The sequence below is a fragment of the Pleurodeles waltl genome, chromosome 4_2 (genome assembly GCF_031143425.1).
Source record: "Pleurodeles waltl isolate 20211129_DDA chromosome 4_2, aPleWal1.hap1.20221129, whole genome shotgun sequence".
Lineage (NCBI taxonomy): Eukaryota > Metazoa > Chordata > Amphibia > Caudata > Salamandridae > Pleurodeles > Pleurodeles waltl.
In genome coordinates, this window is record NC_090443.1 from 827,693,928 (window position 1) to 827,719,335 (window position 25,408).

A 25,408-nucleotide genomic window follows, 5' to 3' on the forward strand; every position below is an offset into this window, starting at 1 on the left:
AGGCATTTCTTTACATTCAGGTTATAATATCGATGTTTCTGCCTCTGTCCTGGATTTTGGTGAGACGGACTCTGAGGGTGTTAAGACTCATGGCTTCCTGCATCCTATTGGTCAAGCATGCCAGATGGTGTCTGAGGGCTCTGCAGTGGGACCTGAAGTTCCAAAGGGCACAGCATCAGGGAAATCTTACCGACGAGGTTCAGATCTCGGAGGGAACTGCAAAGGATCTGCAGTGGTGGTTAGTGAACTGCGATTGGGTCAAAGGCAGACTCCTCTTACTTCCCCAACCAGATCTCACAGTAATGACAGATGCGTCACTTCTGGGATGGGGCAGCCATCTGGGAGAGGTAGAGATGAGGGGTCTTTGGTCTCCTTCAGAATCCGGGCTCCATATCAACTTGTTGGAGCTTCAGGCGATCCGGCCAGCATTAAAGGCATTTCTTCCTGTTGTGAAAGGGAAGGTAGTGCAGGTGTTCATGGACAACACTACTGTGATGTAGTACTGCAACAAGCAGGGCGGTGTGGGATTGTGGACTTTTTGTCAAGAGTCTCTACATCTCTGGACATGGCTGGAACATCAGGGTTTAACCCTGGTGGTTCAACACCTGGCAGGTTCTCTGGACGCCAGGGCAGACAACCAAAGCCGGCGATGCTTAATGGATCACAAATAGTGTCTCCATTCGGAGGTGGCGCAAGGACTTTTTCAGCAATGGGGAGAGCCTTGTGTAGATCTGTTCGCCTCCGTAGAGAAGGCGCAATGTCAGCAGTATTGCACGTTGGAATTTCCAAGGCGGGTATTGCTAGGTGGCGCTTTTCGTTGCGAGTGGAGTTCAGGCCTCTTGTACGCCTTACCGCTCATCTGCCCAGAGTTCTCAAGAAAATCAAGAACGACCGGGCCCAAGTAATCCTAGTGGCTTCGGAGTGGGCACAAAGAGTATGGTATCCAGAGCTTCTCAAAATGAGCATCAGTCCTCCAATCAGATTGTTTCTTTGGGAGGATCTTTTGTCGCAGCAGCAGGGAAAGGTTCTCCACCGGAACCTGTCAACTCTGCGGCTTCATGCGTGGAGATATAGCGGCAACAGTTGATGGTTTATGACCTCCGTCACGAGGCCTGTGATGTCATTCTGGCAGCTAGGTGTCCCTCTACTAAGTCGATTTACGCCTGCCATTGGAAACGTTTTGTATCATATTGTACAGAGAGGTCTACTGATCCTCTTTCTTTTTCTCTTTCTAATATCCTTTCATTCTGTCAGTTGCCTAACTGGGTTTCTCCTTAGGGACTCTTAAGGGCTATCTTTCTGCCTTATCGGCTCTTCTACACTTGCCTGATCAACAGTCTTTATTTAAGTCTATGGTACAGAGATTCTTAAAAGGGCTTGTACATATGTTTTCACCTACGCGTTTTGCTATACCCCAGTGGGACCTTAATCTAGTGCTTACTTTTCTAATGTGCACTCCTTTTGAGCCTTTACATAAGTGTCCTCTCCGGCTGCTCACTATCAAACCAGCCTTCTTAGTGGCAATCAGATCTGCCAGGAGAGTGAGTGAGATTCAGGCTTTATCATCGAAACTGCTGTATCTAACAATATATCCTAAGGTAGTCCTCAGAACTCGTGCCTCTTTCCTCCCCAAGGTGGTGACCCCTTTCATCTGGGTCAAAATATCACCCTGCCCACCTTCTTTGCTCCACCGCATCCCTCTAAAGAAGAGCAACATCTCATTGGCTGGACCCAAAAAGAGCGTTATTGTCCTACCTTGACCACACAAAAGAGTTCTGGGTGGGCGACCATCTCTTTGTGGGGTACGTTGGGGCAAAGAAGGGACGGGCAGTCCAGAAACTAAACATTTTGCGCTGGGTCGTTCTCTGTATTAAAATTTGCTACGCTTTGGCCAAGAAGCAGCCTCCTGAAGGCTTGAGAGCTCACTCTACCAGAGGGAAAGCTGCTACCACGGCGTTAGCTTGAGGCGTGCCGGTGCTGGATATCTGCCGGGCGGCAACGTGGGCTTCCTTGCACAACGTTTGCAAGACACTACTACCTGGATAGCCAGGATAGAAGAGAGGGGCATTTTACTCACTCGGTCCTGCAGGACTTTCTTGTGTGAACTATATCTTCGCAACCCACCACCAGCAATTATAGCTTGGGTATCTATTCTAAGGTAAGGAATCTGCAGCTAAAAGTCTCTATCAGATGAACAAGTTACTTACCTTCGGTAACGAATTATCTGGTAGAGAATCTATCTAGCTGCAAAATCCTTACACCCACCCGAGCCTCCCCTCTCTGCGGAAAAGTTATTCAGATTTTTAGCCTTTCTCCAGGGCATGACTTTTTGTTCAGACAATCAGAAAAAAAAAAGAAAAAGCTAAAAGCTAGTTCTTCCATGGCTGCGCTTCCGGTGTGGGAAGTTGTGGAAATCAGCTGACGTACGGGCAATGGGGTTGTGCCTGTATAGAAGACCGTGACGTCACAGACACTCCAATGATGCTGACGATGCCACACAGAGCCGGACGACGCACGCGGATCCGAGCGATGCCACCTGATGGCGCGCACAGGGTACTGCTCAGCAGAAAAATTCCGGATTCGAAGCTGACGCCAGGGAATTCTAAGGTAAGGAATCTCCAGCTAGCTAGAGTCTCTACCAGATCATTTGTTACTGAAGGTAAGCAACTTGTTGCTCTGGGTGCCAAAAGCATTGTCCTTTCTGATCAACAGAGCACTTAGAATGCTATGCCTTAAGCCTTCTCATGATTGCTCTTCTAGGGCCATTCCTGGTTCATTTTCCAATGAATCGAATAAAATGCAAGGTGTAAAAAATACGAAGCACAGAAGATGATTAATGGAAAGAATTCAGGGTCTTCAATGATGTTTTCGATTGCATCTTCTGAAAGGCATAAAGAGTTCATACCATATTTCTAAGCAGTGCATAAGTATGGTATTGAATGTCCCTTTAAGTGCCAGCCCATATACACATATTAGTGTCCTGATCATATGGAGTGCTCGTTGTGATAGTAAACTTGGATGAAGCAGCTCTTTGACCCACATCTTCCAGAAAAGACCCAACAAAACAGCATAGTAACATTGACCATCTTAGATCGAGAAATTATTGAAATGGTACAGGTGAGGAAAGGATAGATATGTTCTAATAAAGAATCTAAAGAAGTCATACTGAAGTATCCTGAAGGCTTTAAAGATTTGCATATACTAGTAGTAGTATAGTCGTTGTAGAGTGTAGGACGGGGTCTACAACGTTTTCCATAACAAGAGCTAATAATGTTCAATGAAATGTATTTCAATTTACTATTTTTATTAAATTGGTAATAGTGGCCACATCAGAAAAGATATTAGTGGCCACAGTATATAAGAGTCCCAGCAGTGATCACTTCTGTGCATCAGGCAGGGTTGCCAGCAGTAACTTAAAAAAGGCTTTGTCAGTTTGGAATCCATGTACATAGGTAATACATTACCACCATAGCTGTAATGCAAGTTGACACAAGGTTATAATAGTAATAAGTCACTCCAGCGCTACATGATTTCGCTCTCAGATTTAGAAGTATTTTGGAAGTTCACCCATTTTTCTCCAAACAAGATCATATCGGTTCTGAAAATGCACACATTTGCGTATTAAATACACACTTTTCAATTTTGGTATAAATATATACAAAAGCTTCTAATTTAGTAGGCTGTGCTGCACACAGGAGAGCTCTTCCAAGGTGGCCCGACCAGTAGTTCACAAGCTACTCGTTGAAGAAGCCTAGTATAGTGTGTGTGCGTCATTGATCACTAAACGTTTGAATGTCAGGAGGAGATGGGTGGAGGAACTGGCTAGCTCTGCATATTCCTTTATGGGCAAGTTGTAGGATTACTTTTCTACTTCTCCGTCTCTTATGCCTTGAGAAAAACTCACAGATGCCTCTGGCTCATTGGCAGACTATAAAGAGATACCTTCCTGAATCCCTCTGTAGAACTTGTGTGGGTTTTTACACCAGCTCCATATAGTTTGATGCTTATGGTTCTGGATGACTGAGTTTGTGGCAAACCACAAATGCTTTTTAAAAGAATTATGGGGAATTAGAACACGCAGATGCTAAAATTTATAATTGTGGATTCCATCACATTACACATAAGGGGCCAGACACTCCAACAATTTTTCCAGAAGATGAAAAAATGCATTTTGATAGTGACCCTGGGCAAACGTAAGGAAATAGATCTCCAGATTATTGGCTAAAATGGTGGAAGCATGATAGAACCCTTAGGGCAGATTATCACAGAAGCATTTGAAGGCTTACGAAAACGAATCAAGTTTTTAGAAATCAGGCATAAAATAATAGGTTCTAGTGGTAACCTTCAGTGCTTCAAAAAGAAGGAGCTTACCCACCTCTTATAACGAAAGGGCAGGGGTAGTGCTAAGAACCCTAGCCAGCCACTAGTGCCACTCGTAACACCTATTCTCCACATTGGCTAACAATAATACACACCGGATTCATTCTTTCTTCTTGTGTATTGATCTGTGTAGATGTAAAACATGTTAGCAATTGATGCTACAACGATACCTGAGAATATTATGAAAGGGATAGTTTGATCCACTTTGACGGCCTACCACCGAATTATATAAGAGAAAGACCCATTCCCCCATTTTCCATAAATTTGTTGAATACGCTATGTTAATGAGTTCCCTGTAAGGGCACATGCAAAACAAGGTTCATGATCATCCTCATGGTCACCTCTATGAAGGATAAGGACCAACTCCTTTAGAGCTCCAGTAGACCCATGTTGGTCCCTAATGGAGAAGCCAAAACTGTTGCCAAGTTGCAGGTACACAGACTAGTACAGTTCCTACCAGAAATTATCCATTAGGATCACATCAGTATTGTCCAGTGATGTGACCCAGCCAACTATGTTCCAATATTTATTGACTGCACCCAAATATTATATACCAGAACATTACTTGTGGCATTCTATATGTTTGTACAGAGAAAATATAAATATGAACTAGAGGTAGTAAAGCATTTGACCCAGGTTTGTGGGCTTTTTCAGTCTTCTGCAAATTCTTATGCTGTGTTACAACATTTTACAGCCACTGTGGTGGCTTCTTGGTTGTTGAAAAACACAGATTTCAGCTTAACTAAATATACAATTCTTGAGAGTTAACACAAAGAGACCATATCTTAACCAACACTGGTAGGTCTTACCTTTTTGTTAAAATCCAGTCACCAAGGCAACCCTACCTCCTGTGTGTGCCTAAATGTTCCTTCAGTTTTTTGGAGCAGGTTTAGCTGCATTAAGGGCATATTCTGATGAATACTTCTAATCACAGATTCCTCACCTTTAGAATATTCCCCAGGCACCAGACGGGATCAAGAAGCTTTTTCAGCAGTACTGTGAGTTGGCGTTGTACGGTTCAGCACTGGTTCCATATCGTTCTGAAAATGACAGAGCGGAGAGGCGTATAAGTGCCACAGATGCTCACCAGCATCATTTCCTTTCTTTCTGTGCCTTCAGACATGGATCAGGAGCTCTGCTCCCACTTTTGTTGACCTTTCGATTAGTCCTAAAACAGAAACCCAGTATGCTAGAGAAAAATGTCCACTCTTAGAACTACAGGTTTCAAACCATGTCTCGACTGTAGTCTACAGATGTCTCTCCTGGGACATCACATGTGTCTCTGGTGTTTGGCTAAGAGTACAACTCAAAGTTGTGCTACATATATGCCCTTATGTACCCTAAGGCAATCAGGAGCAGGGAGCAAAGCTAAATGTTGCTGAACACAAGAAGAAGTTGTGGGCTTTGTGTAAGTCCTGCTCCCGCTCAAAGTAGAGGGAACAGACTCCCTGTCACCTCTGCTGTCACTCCTTCAAGAGTTCAACTTCATGGTCAAAGTCCTCTGATAATTCAGTGTTGATGTCTAAACAAACACAGGAAAGCAAAGCAGAACTCAACCCCATCACAGTCACATTATCAGCCAGTGCTCCTTCAGATCTAAAGTTGTGGGGACAATTCCCCAGTAGGTCCTGATGCTCCCTAAATTTCCCTGCCCATCGACGATCCCACAGCAGACCAAAGACTATAAGGAGGCCATGTTGCAAATATTTTGCATTCTTCCAGCTCCCTCTGGTGCACATTTAGGGCTTAAGGATTCAGTAAGGCCCTCAGTCGGGTTACTGCTGGTGGATCCATCCTCAGCACTGTCTCACCTCCTTTGACTCTTCAAGGGCACCATATCGGATCCAGTACAGGCTTCCACCCTTGCTCCATGACCTGCGTTAGTCCCTCCCTCATCTACACCGATGCCGCCAGTGCCGGAGGAGGTTCTGGTTCCACTGTCTGACCCTGAACCAACTTCAGCACAATCCTGGCCAATGTAGGCTACTAAATTACTAAAGCTCTACCAGTTACCATACAACCTGATTATAATCCAGTGCATCTACTAGAATGGATGTACCCTCTGATGCCCCTTTATGGTTTTTGACTCTGATTCTTACCAAAGCTTGCCACCACCCACAGATGATGATGGTGAGAGTGGAGACGGTCTAAACCCACATTATGATGTTGACAATTTTTCCCTGGACTTAATGCTGGCTTGATATTTCCCCTGATGGGTGAACTCAGCAAGTGGATCTTCAGTGGAAGAGAGTGCTTTATTTTCAGTGATAATTTGGGGAGATATGTTTGGGCCTACAAACTGCCCTCTATTGAGGTTATGACATGTGGAAATCTTACAGCCGGGCCAGCTGCATTTGAACCCTCTCTCTTATTCGGTGAAGCCCTCACTGACACCTTTATGGGCACCTGCTCTTTTCACCTGGGGAATATTCTAAAGGTAGGAAATCTGCAGTTAAGTAGAGTATCCACCAGAAAGAGTGTTATTGAAGATAAAATGTTTATTTTGAGATGACTGAGTGGAGATCAAGAGTCTATTTTGATAGTAATGTCCATGTTGTGCTTTCTGTGCACGTGGTTTTACAGGGAGGTAGATTGTCTTGTCTAAACCAATAAAACAACAGTAAGAGACTATCCATAGATTCTATATGATTAACTGCATGCTTTGTGAATTTTCACGGGGCACCTAGGCTCGTTTTACTGTGAAAAGGTTTTGTTTTTGTTTCACCAAGACAGATCAAAAATACTTTTGAGAAAATAAAAAATGACTGCTTACTGTTCTGGTCTTTGTGTTCAGAAGACACTATTTTTATGGAAAAAGGAATGTCAGAATGTATCTCTCATCACCACTCTTGTGTTTTTTTTTTTTTTTAGGAACTTAAGGCAGAAATTCCACCAGTGGGAAAAAATCTGCTATTGCTAGTACCCATGTGAAGATGATGTTGGTTTCATTTACTAACATGAATATCGTGGTCCTCATGTGGATCCTTATTCCCCTTCTTTGTGGCTTTACAAAAGTGAAGATTGTTTTTACACGTTATAGCAAAGTTGCTGTCACAGCCAAAAGAACTAGTGATACTAAGGGCCTGATTACGATCTTGGCGGATGGAATCCTCTGTCACAAACATGACGGCTATTCCATTCCATCTGCCATATTAGAAGTTCCATAGGATATCATGGAATTGTAGTTTGGGGGACAGGATATCTGTCATGTTTGTAATGAAGTAACCCCCTCTGCCAAGATCGTAATCAGCCCCTAACGCAAGGTTGAGTTGACTCTGGTGGTCCCTGCTACCGAAGTGTGTGAAATGCTTTTCAGTGGGGATATAATGCAATAAGTGGAGAGGGCAAGGGTTCACACTAGGACCAAGAATATAGTGAGATAAGTAACTTCATTTTGTTTCCTGCTGGTTACCAATAAAAAAAGGCTCAGTTTTGATTTGCTTCTTATGTTCCTTTGAATATTTGTTTTTCCTCTGTTTGTCACTAATGAGCAATATGTTGTGACACAATTTTCTGTCTTTAAGGGACCACTCGAAGTTGCCCAGGTTTTTCTTTCTGAAATTCCCAATGATCCAAAGCTCTTCAGGCATCATAATAAGCTACGACTGTGTTTCAAAGACTTCACAAAAAGGTACGCTTCCTTTAATGTTATTGCCATTGTTGCATTAATGCCACTTATAGCAGTTTTTTTCAGCAGTACAGCTATCATCCTGTAAATTGGTGGCAAAGATGGCCATAGGGCAGTTATAAAGAGCCTAGGGGTCTAACTGCATTTTATTCTCACCACCAGCTTGGGCAAAGTGTAAAGTTTTGTAAATCAAAAGTGGCATTTTGCAACGAACAAAAATATGCGGAGGGTAGCACTGGTCAACAAAATCACTATTACCGCACCTTTTGAGTCTCATGAAGATTAAAAATTGCTTATTTCCCTATATATTGTTGCAGTGCATTATATGGTTACTGTCTGCACAGGGTAAGATGATATCCATGTGCAAACTAGGATGTCCATGGCAAAGCTCTTTTGGAGACCCACTTGTGTTTCCAGAAGAAAGCTGCATATTTGTTAAAGCAAACTAACCCATCAGTCTAAATTGCACACATTCCCCCATTTAAGGAAAAACTGCATATTGAAACAAACTACATGATTTTTCAGAACCAAACACGTTGAAAGGAAAAGTGTGTATCAATGTGAAACTTATTATTACTGTAATATAAATGATCAAGGTTTAGGCAGATTTCTATTCTTTCAAGATCAGGAAAATGTATCTATTTGCAATGGTTGTTGCTAGATTTTCAGATTTCATGCTCTTTTCTTTTGCTCATCACAGTATCAGTAACTTCAGTTCTTCAAACATATAGGCCATACATATTATTTTAGTGTCCATAGTTGATTTGCCTTAAGGTACATTCAAGTTGAGGGTAACCAGGACCCCAGTGATTATGCTCTCTCCTTTAAACTTGGTTGTTTGTACCGTTTTTTCACCCCGCATTTGGCATACTGGCACCCCCAGTCAATAAGTCCCTAGTATATGGTACATAGGTACCCAGGGCATTCCCTATGGGCTACAACATCTATTATGCCACCTATAGTGAGCCCATGCAAAGTGTTCTGCAGGCCTGCCATTGCTATTTCACTACCAGGTCATTGCACCAGGTCACTGTAAGTCACCCCTATGGCAGGCCCTCCTAGCCCAGAGGGCAGGGTGCAAGTACCTGTGTGTTAGGGCAGCCATGCACTAGCAGAGGTGCCCCCACGAACTCCAGCTCCATTTTCCTGGACTTCATGAGTGCGGGGACGCCCTTTTATGTGTGTACTGGACATAGGTCACTACTTATGTCTAGCTACATATTAGTAACTCCGAACCTAGGTATGTTTGGTATCAAACATGTTGGAATCATACCACAATATTTTTGCAAGTATGATTCCATGCACTCTGGGGGCTCCTTTGAGGGCCCCCAGCTTTGCTACCACCAGTCGTACAGGGTTTTCCAGGCAGCCCACGCTGCTGTCACCCGCAGACAGGTTTCTGCCCTCTTCCTGCTGAATGATCTGATCAAGCCCAGGAAGGCAGAACAAAAGGATTTCCTTTGGGAGAGGGAGGCAACACCCTCTCTGTTTGGAAATAGGTGTGACTGGCTTGGGAAGGGTAGCCTCCCCAAACCACTGGTATATTTTGAAGGGGACATTTGGTGCCCTCCAAGCATAAACCAGTCCACACCGGTTCAGGGACCCCCAGTCCCTGCTCTGGTTCGAAAGTGGACAGTGGAAAGGCGAGTGACCACTCTCCAGTCCATCACCAGAGGTGGTGCTCAATGCTCCTCCGGAGGGTCCCTGGGTTCTGCCATCTTGTTTCCAAGTTTGGCAGGGAACTCTGAGAGCATCTGAGTGGCCAAGCCGAGCAGATGACATCAGTGCCCCCTATTTAGGGTCTTTCTTTTGGGTGGGTCCTTAGATTCGGCTTGCAAGATTCCAGCAGGATTCCTCTGCAACCTCCACTTCGACTTCTGGCCACTAGAACTGCAACTGGACCCTCCAGGAACTGACAACGCTGCAATCCACAAAGAAGACTCTTCAGCCTGCACAAGAAAAAGAAGGAATCTCCCTTGGAGTGAAGGAGTCACTCCCCTGCAGTTGCTGGCACCTGCTGCAATGACGACCGGCTGCGTGGATCTCCTCGCATCCTGAACTGCTTGGATCCTGCATCACGGGTGGTGGTCCGAAGTAGTCCTCATGGTCCTCTCTGCCAGCTGTCCAACTTTGGTGGAGGTAAGCCCTTGCCTTCCCATGCAGGGCAGTACACCCGTGCACTGCGTCTCTTGCAGCTGCAAGGCTTGTTTGCATCTCCTCCAAGGGAACTTCAGGAGCTCCAGCACTCCTTCCTGTGACGCACAGCCCTCTGCATGGTTCTCCTGCGGCGTGGGATCCCTTTCTGTAGTGCTGCATGTGCTCCTACTGCGACTTCTGTGTCCATGTCCTGTGGGACTCCTGTCGGTGCTGCCTCTGCTCCTGTGGACACTCTGCAACGCTGAGGGTCCCCTGTGACTCCCCCACCTCGGTTGAGTCCTCCTGGGCCTTGGTGGTCTCCGGGCAGCACCACTTTTCCACTAACCGCAAGTTTGCCTTTGCCAAGACTTGTTTGTGGAATTCCTGAACCGACACCCATCTGCAATCGTCACTTCAGCGTGGGACATCTTCTGCATCCAACGGGAACTCTTCTCCGGCTCCAGGGCTGCAGTGCTGACCTGTTCTTCCTCACCGTCGACCAACTCCTGCAAGTACAGCTTGGTGGGTAGTAGCTCCTACTCCTTCTGGACTCCACTGTGACTTTTGGACTTGGTCCCCCCTCTCCACAGGTCTTCTTCTCCAGAAATCCACCACTGGTGTCGTCTTTTCCTTCCTTTTGGATGGTTTGGGGACATTGTAGTGATTTACTCCTGCTTTCCTGGTCGCCGGGGAGTACTGTGTTATTTACCTCTTTGTTTTTATAGTACTCCCAGTTCCCCTCTACACTTTCCACTTACCTAGGTGGGGGTCCTGTGTTTGCATTCCATTTTCAGGGTCGAGCCTGAGCTAGCATGCTCTTGCGCATGCGTATCGCTTGCGAGACACCTTAGTAGTTAAAAAAAGGTCTCGGAGCCCCGTCCATGCCACGTCAGTGTCTTTCATTGGTTCGTGGGCTTTCCTTTTAAAATCTGCTTGCTTTAATTAGGGGAAGGCATGCATACGTCATGCCTTTTCCGGTGGTTAGCCCTCCTCGAGCGCAGCGACCAAGTACTGAAAATATACGAGGCTCACTGTTTTCCGTCCGGTTTGTGGACTACTTTTTCTCTTTTTTCGCAGCGCTATCTGGCTTGGCAGAAGTCGAGCGCTTTGCATGACATCGAACCTGTTACATAGTTAATTGCACTTTTGCCGGTTACGTAGATAATTGCACTTTTACCGAAAAGTTTCACTATGAGTGAACTGTAGCAGCGCGATCGCACTCTTTTTTTCCATTTAATATGGCAAGAAAAGTCCAGTTGGGAGTTTACAACTGCTAATAGCTCTAACTCGGAGAAATGCGAGACCCGTTGCATTGCAAATGTTTCTTTAGTATATGGTTTGGGCTCTCCCTATGTTCACTATTGGTTATTCCTATTTGCAGTGTTTTCTAACCTTTTCTATGCCTATTTCTGATTACTAGTGTACATATTTAGTGTGTTTACTTACCTCCTAAGGGAGTATTGCTCTTTAGTAATTTTGGTATTGTGTCACTAAAATGAAGTACCTTTACTTTTGTAACACTGTGTGGTTTCTTTCATTTGTGTAAGTGCTGTGTAACTACAGTGGTATTGCATGTGCTTTGCATGTTGCCTAGATAAGCCTTGGTTGCTCATCCCCAGCCACCTCTAAAGAACCTGGCTTCTAGACACTTCACTAAGAGGGGATACCTAGGCCTTGTGTAAGTACCCACCACAAACCAGGCCAGCTTCCTACACTTGTACAATGGGTTTCAGTTCAGTTGGAGCTGTTATCCAGTATAGAGTATAAATAACTGGCTGCTGGAACGAAAATGTCAGAGATAGAAGAAGTGCCTTCGCACACACTTTAAAAAGCCTACTATGTGGTACTGAAGGGTAATAGGTAAGGCAGGTGTTAGTAATTACATAACTTAAGCATGTCTGTTAAACAGTACATTAGAGGTAACATAGCATATGTGGTCCTCTAACAGTATCTTTCAGGTAAACCATAGGCCAAGTCACTTGCGTGACTCTACTTATTTTCTCTATCTATTATTATCGGGATCCAGGTGCATTGAACAGCATGCCCCTGTAATATTTCTTAATTTGTTCACCCATAGCCTTCTAAACTCTAGCAATGTATCTCCAGCTCCAAGAATAGTTATACTAGGAAATTAATGCTCAGTGAGTGGGTCAGAAAAGCCATGCACAAAAATATTAAGGTTCCTTAATGGTAACACCATAACACATTAATAGGTGTGGTCCTTTTACAAACTCCTGTTTGCATACTTATCAGTTCTGCTAGTGGCAAAGTTGCCAGCCGCTTACCATTAAGATGGTGACACATAAAAGGAGGCATCATGGATTGATGAGTGGCTATGCATTGTTTTAATTCTAACAATTTCGTAGAAAATTTGAACTGTGTGCCCATACAAGGGCAACAATCCCCAGTGGTTGTAAGAGTGCTAGATTCACCACAAAGGTTACTTTTGATTGATCCATCAAGTTTGCTTGCTTCCTATTCAATGATTTTCCTTGCCATCCAGTATTTGTGCTTCCCCAGGGACATAACCCGTTTACCATCCTTTTGCTTGGATGACTTGAATCCTTCCACTGCTCACTTTTAGGGAACTTTTTTCTTTTCCCCCCAATGAGAACTCCATGAGAGAGTGTGTTTTCCAGCTCTCTCCCTCTTGAAGCTTCATATTTTCTAGCTTTCTTCCTTGTGTACTTCTCCACCCCTCTGTGTTGCTCTCCCCTTTGTTTGCTGTTCACTCTTTCATATGATTCCCTTCTGTGTTGCTTGCTTTCTCATATGCTTCACGTCACACTGTGTTGCTCGCTCTCTTGTAAGCCTCCACTCCCATCCTGTGTTGCTTTCTCCCTTGTGGGCTTTCCCTTTCTCCCCACGTTGTTCTCTTTCCAACATGTGCTGCGTTTCCCATCAACTCCCTACCCAGCTTTAAACTACCCCCACCTCTTCTGTTGTTCACCATATATTTCCCAGACATTTAAACTATTTATTTGAATTCATTTTTTTTATACCCTGACAGCAAACATATCATGCCTTTCAAGTGTGTTAAAAAATGTGTTTACATTCATTTTTTTTTATTTTCTGATCCAAATGGCATTTGCAGACTTGGATTGATAAGTGAACAAAAAAATGGTGCTCATGTCATTCCCTAGTGCACACCTGCGTGATATATGCACGCACACCTTGGAAATGTCGGTTTTCTCAGGCACTTGCATTTTATGTTGTGGCTCTCCCCTTGAAGGTATGTCCAAGCCATGGAATATAACTTATTTGCCATTCTTTTGATTGGAAAACTAGTACTTGCAAAGTCAGTGGGTCTGTAATGGAAACACCAAAAGGCAAGATCCATTTGCTTTGCCAGTATCTGTTTGTTTTAGTCAGTGGTTTGTCTTTTGCATCACCTTTATTGAGTCACACAATATTTTAGCAATCAAACATATTAACAGAACTATGCAGAGTAGTGGGACGTGATACAAACAGTGCTTACAGTTTTCAGCCAGCAATGGGCTGAAGACCGTCATAGGTGTCATTAGACTACTCAGTTGTAATAAAGGGGCTGTTAGGTGATTGTCGTAATGATCCTAGTTGAATAGTGCCATGGCAGATGCCATTATATATGTACAGTGAGCTTGCTGATCCTCACTTCACCAATGATGAAACATTGGCAGTCTATTTCTCATGCCATGGTTATGTTGTGTGTTCATTTGTGATATACCTTTGGTAGAATATGGCTTCAGCATGTAATCTGATAAAGACTTTTAGCCACAGATTCATTACCTTTGAATTTACCCCAGTCGTCAGACTGGATTTAGAATTTTTTTCATGAGCAGTACCCCTGCGCGCCGGTAGGTGGCGTTGATTGGCTCCACATGGCGTTGTCGCCCATGCTGGAAGTAACATGCATGGAGCCTACAGAGGCGCAGCGCACTGGAAAGAGCTACCCCATCAGTAATTTTTTGGCTGAGCCTTTTTTCAACTTTTTGTAAATGCTGTTTAAGAGCTTTCCTCCTGCTGTGGCAAGTATGTCCTCCAGGAAGGCCAGCTTCAAGCCCTGAAGTGCCTTACACAGACCAATGTTGGTGACGGACCCGCACTATGTTTGCCTTTGGTGCCTTGACCACAACCATGTTGTTAAGTCCTGCGTCCATTGGCACGCCATGAATCCAAAGGCCTTGAGGGAGCAGTCCCTCAAGCTCCTGGCGGACCAAGATACAATACTGACAGTTTCGGTAGAGAGGAAGGTCCTGGAATCATTTGTGGAGTTCAGGATCTTCAGACGCAAAGTCGTTGAGCCACTTGGGTAAGTCCCACCGCAAGAAGAAGAGCAAGAAGTCAAAGAGGTAATCACCTTCATCCCATCCTTCACAGTCATCCGACAAGGAAGCGTCATAATTTGAGGCCTGGCTCCAAGGTTGAACCAGCACCTGGGCCGGCTCCGTGCCCTCCAAATGTCCGGGACCCTGAGCAACCCCTGCCCAACTTCTTGAGTTTTATGAGGCCATGCTCCTCATATTCGAGCAGCTTGTTGCCTCTGACTTGCATTTGGGCCCTGCAGGTTCGGGAAAGGCCACTACTGGGTCTCTGCCGACGGCTCCGGTGCCAAAGGGGCACCTTGAATCCACTGATGAATCCAGACCAGCACCAGTCACACACCCCTGACCTTCTCTGGCACCAATCCCAGTGCACGGTTCCAAAGGGGCATCGCCAGACGCCAGCCCTAACATGGATTGGGAATACCTTCCAGGTTGGATCCCCAGCCCTTTTCCTATGGGCTTGGACTTGTAGAGGAGTGGGAGGGGTCATTGGACCTGGCGGATGCCTGCAGACTGGATACGTCTTCACAAACACCTGCATGGTCTCTCCTTCTATCGTGCCTATGGAGGAGGGAGCCTCATTTGCAATGGCGGTGAGAAGGGCTGCTGAGGTTTTTGACCTTCAGCTTACCTCAGTGGCAGTCGAGACTGAGGTGCTTCAGCCGGGGGTGACCCCCTCAGAGCCACTTAACAAAGCCCTCATGGACTTCCTGCAAGGGTCTTGGTGCAAACCCTGCACAGGGACTCCTGTGGACAGCATGATTGCCTGCTGCTACCACCCTGCCCCATGGGACCCCTGTTTCCTCACCCAACACCCTACCCTGGAGACACAGATTGTCCAAGCCTCAACTTACTGTGTAAATCCTGCTGCATTCCCTACCACCCCATCAAGCAGGGAATCCAAGAGGGTGACACCTTAGGTAAGAAAAATGTTTTCTTTCACCGCATGCCTTTTGGACCACTACTCCAACACACTGTGGAATACGGTTTTGCAGGTGCTGCCAACATCTGGGAGGAGTCCTGGCCTGTGCTTTCCCAAGCTGTTGCTGATGGGAGAGGTGTAGCCAAGTTTACAATCCAATGTGGACTAGACACCACTGACTCTCTGCGCCAGAGCGGTTTCATTGTTGGTGGCCTTATGACGCTACAGCTGGCTGAGGACGACTGGCTTTTCAGGGGATGTCCAAGCATTGCTTATGGACATGCCGTCTGATAGCACCTGTCCCTTTTGAGACAAAGTGGACTCATTGTAGGAAGCTGGCTCTTTATATGGTCAAAATGATATATACTTTGCAGAGGGTCCAGGGGTTCCCTTACTAGTGTACTTGGCTTACTCTAGCAATTCCAAGGTGCCCTTTTAAGGGTAGTGTGGTTGAGCAGCCTTAGGATTATCAGAGAGGGTTACACATCTGCAAATAAGCAAATAGTCAATAAATGAGACATACAACTCAATAGGGAGATCCACACCAATTTACAAAAATAATAAGTATTTTTATATATGTTTACGCACCAAAATCAATACGGGTAAGTACATTTTGCAAGAGAAATCTTAACAGTTTAGAAAAGTCGACATTGAGAGAATTTTTTTAAAACTGCAATGGCTTCCTATGGAGGAACAACAAATACAGCAAACAGGTAGAGTACAGCGACGTACGAGACCAGTCTTCTGGACTTAAGGTGAGTATTGAGCAAAGGTCAGGACTACACCAGCAGGTCACACCAGACAGCACTACGGCTGCTGAGTGCAGAGGTGTAGTGCGGTGTCAGGTGCCCAGTGTTAGTCAATGGGGATCGGTCCAATGGTAAGGGGTTGCAGGTTAGAACTAGGTGTCCAGTTTGGTTGAGCTACGGAGTGGGCTCAAGTCTTGCGATGATCGGGGACGTAGTGACACCGGTGTTCCTCTTCTCCTCAGTGCGGGGCCGCCAGGTGCAAAGGGTTCTTGGACTGTCAGATGACTGTCACCGGTGGTGGTCGCGGTGAAGGGGGGCCCACAGAAACAGGCTGCAGGCCTGGACTGGGGGACCAGTCTGGGTGAACTAACAAGTGGGCTCAAATCTCACGAGTCAGTGGGGATGCAGAGACACCAGTTGTCCTCTTCTCTATGGTCCAGGGTGCAGAGGTGTAGTGGACCATCAGGGTTGCAGTCGTCGAAGGTGGTCACGGTTGAGGGGGGCCTGCACAAAGAGATTGCAGGCATCAGAGTGAAGGTTGCAGTGAGGAAACCCACAATGGACTTTGTCTCTGGGGAGGCTGAGGACCAAGTTGACACCGTTGGCCTACCTCCACATGGGCTATGAGGCTCTGATACAGTGGTGCTTTTCAGTGGTGGTTTTCGCAGTCCTCTTCAGTGGTTCTTGGGTGCCTGCAGTGATGCAGAGGAGCAGCTCTGCTACTCCCTAGGAGTTGTCTGGTACTGGGTGAGGCTGGCCATCTTCCTAGGCTTTTGGAGGTTTCAGCAGCTGGAGGATGAGTTGGCTTTGGCATCATTGTCGAAGTTGGCAGGCAGGCTTGCAAGGTTGGTGCCCAGTCCATTACCAGTTTTTAGTTCTCGCTTTTGCATGTCTGGAGTGTCCTCCTTCTTCAGGTCAGCAGGATCCGATTTCCCGATGCCAGGGGCTCCCCTATATACTGAATTTAGGGGGTGTTTTGGGGAGTGCAGGGTAGTAGCCAATGGGCTACTTACTCCTGGGATCATTCCACCCCATATCTGACTACTTTCTGTAGGAGGTGGGCATAACCCTGTCCTAGAGCTCCTAATTCTGCCAACACCAAGATAGCAGATTTCTAAATGTTGTGTCCACATCATGCAGCTCACCTTAGGAGTGGGACTGACCTGAGGGGTGGACACACTTCCCTGACTAATCACTTTTCTGCCTGTGTAGGTGCCAAATGGGCCCAGGGGCACAGAGATTGGCATCCTATCCTTTGAGGAAGGCCAGATCTACATATCAAGGGTGGTGGGCTTGTTTGAAGCCCCCGGTCTTGAAAGGCAGATTCACAGGTCATCCTGTTGGTAGGGGCGTGCAAACATCCCTGCAGGAGCATGGTTTGTCTCTGTCCACCAGAGAGCAAAGGCTTTCACCCCTGGGGGTGAGAAATGTGTCTGGTGGTGGCATGCTAGTTAGAACTGGTCTTCCAGAACACTCTAAGGTGCCCTTTGTGTGCATGTATTATAAATCCATCACTGGCATCAGTGAGGATTTATTAATACTAGATGTTTGACACCAAACATCCCTATTTTCAGTAAAGCTATCATGTACCTTGGGACCTCTTATTGACCAGTGCCCATCACATGTACTTAAAATGGCTTCTCTGTTCACTCACTATGTCTAAGAATCGAAAACGACATAGCAGTGGCATATCTGCTATTGCAGATATCCCTTCACATGTTATATAATGCACCCTGCCTTAGGATCATAAGGCCTGCTGTAGGAGTGACTTGCATATACTGCACGCAGGATTAGGGGACAGGACATACAGGCTGTGTGCTATGTCATGTTTTCACTTTTAGTTGCACCAAGACACGCAGCCTGCAATGGCAGTCTACATGTGCTAGGTGAGGGGTCTCTGAGAGTGGCACAATACATGCTGCAGCCCTTGGGGACCCTCTTTGGTATCCGTGCCCTATGTATCTGGGGTACCATTTACTAGGGACTTACAGGGGGACCAAACTATTGCCAATTGGGGAACAATTGCACAATTTTTAGGGGACGAGACCAGGCACTGGGGACCTGGTTAACAGATATCCAGTGCACTTTGCAGTCAAAATTGCAGGGAATGCCAGGCAAAAAGTGCGTGTGACCATGTAAAAAAGGGGCACTTTCCTACACAGCACTAGAGCACTTCAAGGATAGTAGGGCTAAGGCCAGATCCGTAGGCCTCACCATGGCCCCTTGCAGCCCCTAGTCCATCTTTCGCAGCCACAGAAGGGCCTTCCAACCGTGCTTTTACCCACCCAGCCACCGCGGATCACAAGCTTCCCAGCTCTTGTGTGCCTGAGGACACGGTACCCACAGACCTTGTCGATCAGACAGCCAGAGGTCGGGCCAGTCCACCACTACCCCGTGAGCTGCAACCTCCAAGCCCCTTTGTTTCCATCATGGGACCCAGTCAGAGGCAGGATGCACCATCATCTGCCCACTGATGGTCTATTACATCAGACTGGTGAATTCTTCAAATTGTCCAAAATGGCTACTCCCTCCCTTTTGTGATCTCCCCTTCCCCCACCCCCACCCATGCCACCCACTTGTGAAAGACTGACAGAGGACCATCTTTCCTTTCTCTGCCAGGACGTGATGGCTCTTTTGGCCAAGGGTGCCATAGAGAGGGTGCTGATGCCCAAATTAGGCCATAGTTGCTGTTTGTGCTACATTTTGGTGCCCAAAAAGACCTTCGTCCTGTCCAAGGCCTGCCCCCTCTCAACTTCTTCCTGAAGAAATTAAAAATGTTAATGCTAGTTCAAGTCCTGTCTTCCCTGGACCCGGGAGACTGGATGGTAGCTTTGAACTTGCAGGACGCTTATTTCCACAGTCCCATCCTGCCTGCCCACAGACTTCACCAGCGGTTCATGGTAGGCCACAAACACTTTTAGTTCACCGTGTTTTCCTTTGGCCTTGCCAGCACGCCCCCAGGTATTTACCAAGGTGATGGTGGCAGTTGCAGCTCATCTGCGGAAAGCAGGGGTGCCAGTCTTCCCCTATCTCAATGACAGGCTGTTGAAGGCGGGCTCGCCACAGGCTGTTGTCTCCCACCTCCAAGCTACTGAAAACCTTCTGCACTTGCTGGGGTTCACTATATCTTCACTTTAAATGTGCCGCAGTCAAACCTGACTTCCTCCCAGATGCTTCCTTTCATCGGCGCTGTTCTGAACACTGTGCAGTTTTGGGCTTATTCCCCAAGCAGCGAGTCCAGGATATTCAGGCTATGATACCAATGTTTCAGCCTCTATTCTGGATTTTGGTGAAACTCACTCTGAGGCTGCCGGGCCTCATGGCCTCCTGCATGTGACACATGCCTGCGGGCTCTGCGGTGGGGTCTGAAGTTCCAGTAGGCGCACCTTCGGGGAAGTCTCTCAGGCTTGGTCCAGATCGCAAAAGATCTGCAGTGGTGGCTAACAAACCACGATTGGGTCAGCAGCAGACCCCTCTGCCTTCCCCACCCATGTCTGACAGCAGTGACAGATGCATCACTCCTGGGATGGGCTGCCCATCTGAGAGAGATGGAGATAAGAGGACTCTTGTCTCTGGCGGATTCCAGACTCCATATCAACCTTCTGTAGCTCCAGGCGATCCAGCTACCATTAAAAGCCCTTTTACCCTCCATCAAAGGAACGCTAGTGCAGGTGTTCATGGACAACACCACCGTCATGTGATACGTTTAAAAAAATAAGTAGGGGTGGGATCGTGGAAAATTTGTCAAGAGGCCCAATGTCTCTAGTTAGGACTAGAATGTCAGGGCATATCCCGATCGTTCAGCACCTGGCAGGCTCTCTGAACGCCAGAGCAGACAAACTCAGTAGAAGATGCCTAGAGGATCATAAATTGCATCTACATCCAGAGGTGGTGCAAGGACTCTTTCAGCGGTGGGGAAAGCCTTGGATAGATCCACTGTTGAGAACATATAGAGTCTTGGCAGTTCTGCATGGTTGAGTTTCCAAGGCCACTCTTGCTTGGAGATGTTTTTCGTCTCAAGTGGAGCTCAGGCCTCCTGTATGCCTTTACAACTAGACCACGCCTGCCCAGAGTTCTCAAGAAGATCAGGGACAAACGGACTCAAGTCATCCTTGTGGCTCTGGACTTGTCTCAGAGATTTTGGTATCCTATGCTGTTGATCATGGCTGTCAGACCTCCTATTAGGCTTCCAATTTGGGAGGATATTCTGTCACATCAGCGGGGGAAGTTTCTCTACTTAAACCTGTCACCGATCCACCTTCATGTGTGGAGACGAAGTGGCAACAGTTAACAGCTTTCGGCCTTTGGCCCGAAGTCTGCAGCTTACCTTGGCAATTAGGCATCCCTCTACCAAGACTGTATATGCCTGATATTGGAGCAAGTTTGTAACATGGTGTACTGAGAAACAAATTGACCCCCCTCTCTGCTTCCCTCTCTCAGGTTCTTCTCTTTGTTCTCTCTCTTGTCCAGCAGAGCCCTGCTCTGGACATTCTCAAGGGTTACTTGTCTGTGTTTTCAGCCTTCTTGTGGCTGCCCGATCAAGCTTCCCTCTTCAAATCTTCAGTTCGTAACAGATCCTTGAAAGGGCTTCAGCACGTTTCTACCTTCACCCTTCATCATGCCTCATTGGGACCTTAATCTTGGGCTTACTTTCCTCATGTGCGTTTCATTTGAGCCTCTACGTAATTGTCCCCTCTGGCTTCTTACCATTAGGACGGCGTTTATCATGGCTATAACATCCACCTATACGGTTAGTGAGCTTCAGGCCTTACCATCGAAGCGCCCATATATGATGATTTACACAGACAAGATGGTTCTGCAAACAAGGGCCTCTTTTCTACCAAAAGCTCCAGGGGAAGAGGAGCGACTTCACCGTCTGGACCCCAAAAAAGCATTGTCTTTCTACCTTGTCCGCAGAAAAGAGTTCCTGGTGGACAACCAACTCTGGTGGGATATGTCTTAGTGAAGAAGGCAAAGGCAGTGCAGAAATGGACAATCTCCTTTGGATTGTGCGCTGCATTAGGATCGGCTTAGCACTGACCAAAAAGCAATCCTCCCTAAAGGTTTGCTTGTTCATTCCACCAGAGCAAAAGCTGTGACCACTTCATTAGCACAGGAAGTTCCAGTCCTGGACGTCTGTCGGGCAGCAATGTGGGGCTTGTTGCACACATTCACAAAGCACTATTGTCTAGACATTAAGGTCTGTCGTGATAGGCACTTTGCTCTTCGGTCCTGCCGGATTTTTTGGTCTAAAATCTGTCTCACAGACCCATCTCCAGGGAGTTATTGCTTGGGTATCTGTTCAAAGGTAAGGAATCTGTGGCTAGAAGTCTCTTATCAGATGAATAAGCTACTTACCTTCGGTAACATCTTATCTGGTTGACACTCTATTTAGCTGCAGATTCCTTACTGACACCCCCATCCTCTCCAGATTCTACGATCAGGGTTGTTCCCTTTTTAGGGCCCTACTGTTCCCCACCAGTGATCAGTGTTCTTTTTGGCTACTGGCATGGAACGTCGTGAAAGGAAATTGATATTTGCACGCGAGGGTGGAACCTATATAGGAACCGCACTGGTCACATAAGGCATGGACGCCAATGATGCCTTGCAGAGCTGATCAATACCATCTATCGGCGTGCAAGGGTACTGCTCACGAAAATATTTCCGGATCCAATCTGACACCTGGGGAAAATTCAAAGGTAAGGAATCTGTGGCTAGTTAGAGTCTCTACCAGATAAGGCGTTACAGAAGGTCAGTAACCTGTTCATTAAATCCTAAAAGCTATCCTGTTGCATGCTGCAAAACAAAATTTCATATGGTTTCTCTTCTAGGTGTGAAGATGCACTGCGTAAAAACAAAAGTCTGATTGGTCCGGATCAAAAAGAGTATCAGCGTGAACTTGAGCGCAACTACCATCGTCTCAAGGAAGCTCTTCAACCACTGATCAATAGGAAAATACCACAACTATATAAAATTATCCTGCCCGTTACATGTCACAGGTGACACATTATTTTACAAAACCTTCTTTTCTGCTGTAAATAAAGGGTTTACTCTGTGTATTAGTTACTGAGGAAACAGCCCTCCTGTGCATATAGATTATTCCATGTTACATGTCACAGGTGACACATTATTTTACAAAACCTTCTTTTCTGCTGTAAATAAAGGGTTTACTCTGTGTATTAGTTACTGAGGAAACAGCCCTCCTGTGCATATAGATTATTCCAAAAATGCTGAATATGTACATAAAAATATAGTTGTTTCCACACAGTACCTTATATTTTTTAAGTGTAGATGATATATTCTCTCTGATACTTTATCCTCTGACTAAAGCCTTAAACTGACAAATTACTCTTGAGAGCTTAATTCTTATCATAAGTTGCACGCCTAACTAAAGAATTGTGCACAACTAATGGTTTTTCAGGTCAAAGTCTGGTTGGTGAAACACACACAAACACAGAGATTTGTGGGTTATCAAAACATTTTGCAGATAATTTTCCACCTAATAGTATTGTATATTTACTCTTATGACAGTTATTAATGGTTGTTTGGGTTGGGGAACGGGGAGGGAGTGTGCCAGTACTTTATACATTATAATGTTTTGCCCGTGGAGAAACAATGACACTGTTTCAGATTTTTGTGTAGCATTTTCATGTGCAGAACTGTACTTTTAAAATATCTGTATTGCAAAATGGTTACACGTTAAGAGTACTTCTGGGAATTTGAGACTGATTGATTAGCATGTGTTCTTCAGAAATTCTCTGAGAATTCCTAGAAAGTCAGATGTTTGGGCCACACATAAGCATATGTGAGTATATTGCCACCTTTTCAAACCTGTTTCTACAAACTAAAGGTGTAGAATGGATGCGATTTCACTCTGTGAAGGAAAATAATGCTAAAATGCAAGCCGCACTGACAGCATGGTTACAAAATGTTTCAGACCTTCAATATTGTGGTTAGCCACACAAGTCAATAGGAAAATGGTGGCAGTTCTTAGAAATATTCATGCGCAATTGCAATAAGTTTTAGAAGTCAGGTGCCTGCAGTTCTTGTTAGGGCTGACCCTCCCTTTATCCTTCCACTGTCAGTAAAAGAGCATATGCTGTATCAGTGCAGGAACCCCTTCATTTACACCAACATCCAAGAAGCTGGGAACTCAGCAAAACACGCTTCATTGCCTACTTGGAAACGGCAGCCTTCAAATCCCCACCTTGCATGACAGAACTGTCACCACAATTATGTGATGCCATCATGTGCCACTTTCACATTAAAATGGACCCTCGTCATGTCAACATAGTTGCTTCAGACGATCCTCCACTTGCTCAAACCTCTAAAACAACTCTTCGACCACTGATTTCAGCGGTTTCTTCCCTATCCATGAGGTTGCAACATCATTGGCTTCCTAAAGACCATAGCCTCAAACATAAACTAAAATCAGTTCCATAGCTAAGCGTTTTCAGTGCAGAATATTTTACAGCCTACTGTCCAAGATCTTCCCTTCCATGCTTAGCGATTTCTTTAAACCATTATAAACTCCCAACTTGCTGCTCAGGTGGAACGGAACAATCTCTGTCCGATAGTCCAGGTCCAAAAAACAATAAGGGACTAAAAACTCTGTCATGTACATCCAATGACACTTTCTCACCAACTTGTAAGAGGGTCAGGCTTGTTCTCCTGCCCTCCTCAAAGTGTCCACAGTACTTTCCTTGATCAGCCACAGAATACTACTCAGAAGGTTTGAATTTTACAATGGCAACAGTAGTAGAGCTCTCAAACGGTTCACACCTTTCCTCATCAGGTAAAATGATCTGCCTACCTTTCAGCTGCCACAAACAATAGTTTTGGTGTGGCCCAAGATTGTTAATGTCCTTAGCCGCTTTCCCTCTACGCTTGTTCGGTAGAATCCCCGTGTGATAACGTGTATGCCAACAACACCCACATTTTAATCATGGCCCCCAAAAGCACAATGATTTTCACAGTCTTAGACTGCCTTATAAATGACTATGGACTTGTGTACCATAATGATTTCTCTCTTAACACTTCATCAACTGAAATACTTCTTGTGACTATGCAACACTTCCATTTGATTGGCCTTGTGTCATTGTCTGTCATTATCAATGTCTCAAAATGTCCACAACTTAGGAGTTTTCTAGATTTCAATCTGTCACTGGTGTCATAGGCAAATAGCAAAAATGATATTTTATTAGCAATGTTTTTTCAAGAAGTACTTCCATAGTGTAGTTCTTGATTCCAGTGGTGTTTTCTGGAATTGCCTACCACAACTGGCTGGGTATTTGTGGGCAATTCTAGAATGATAATAACCGCTCCAAATAGTGGAAACATTGCAACCTAATTTATCCTCGACTTCGCAGATCTCTGCCACACTGATGTCACTTTAGTTCCCAGCTTGAATTGAAGACCTTATTGTCCATCATGGCAAAGTCCATTCTCTCTTCCCAGATCTCTGGCGATATACTGTCCATCCTTATCCTGATGCTGAAAGCTGACCACCCAAAACAGACTCTACCCTCACTTGGTCAGACTTGCTGAACTCTTGGGTGGCAGTGCACCCAAGTCCCAAAGGTGTTTTCCACTGTGAATGTACATTTACGGTTGAAAATGCCTCCATTTATGCCTTCCCAGAATTCACAAAATCATACTTAGCAGGTGTAACTTGATTTACTACAACAGTTTTTTGTGCCACAAGTGCACCCACTGTGCCTTTTGCCCTTTCACATTAGAATCCTGAAGTTGCCAGAAGAACAATATACCTCTGGTAATGCTATGTAGCCACAGATTTCTCACCTTAGAATATTCGCCAGGCATTAGACTGGACATGGAAAAATCTTAAGCAGTACCTCTGCACGCTGGCAGGTGGCATCGTTTGGTGTCATATACTTTGGAAGTGACGTTGCGGTGCCTATATAGGAGGCAGCCTGGCATGCTGACATCAGTTTCCTTTGTGACTAGTTTCACACCGAAAATGTGGAGCCACACAAAAAACAATGTTACTGTTTTGTCCAGTGCTCAGTGGTGGCTAAAGGGATCTTTTTGTGAAAAATAACCCAGTTAGCATAACGGGTAGTGTGGGAGGGTCGGAGAGGAATCAGCGGTTAGATAAAGTCTCTACCAGCAAAAGCGTTACCAAAGGTGACGGTAAGTAACTGTTATTCTGACTCCTAACTGCAGATTCCTCACCTTAAAAGATACCCAAGCCATACTTTCCCAAAGGAGGGTGTGTAAACTGGCTTAGACCAAAAGTTCCTGGAGGACTGAATGGGCACATTGGTCA

General features: G+C 45.6%; 1 protein-coding gene across 10 annotated transcripts in view; it reads left to right on the forward strand.

Annotated features, from left to right (window-relative positions):
- Nucleotides 1-25,408, forward strand: part of DOCK7 (dedicator of cytokinesis 7) — a 1,022,674-nt gene that overhangs the window by 986,530 nt on the left and 10,736 nt on the right. For all 10 annotated transcript variants that reach the window (XM_069232530.1, XM_069232531.1, XM_069232532.1 and 7 more), the window contains 2 exons: nt 7,905-8,011; nt 21,951-22,118. In XM_069232530.1, coding sequence (XP_069088631.1) covers nt 7,905-8,011; nt 21,951-22,118 — 275 coding nt within the window. The remainder of the gene's footprint in view (nt 1-7,904; nt 8,012-21,950; nt 22,119-25,408) is intronic.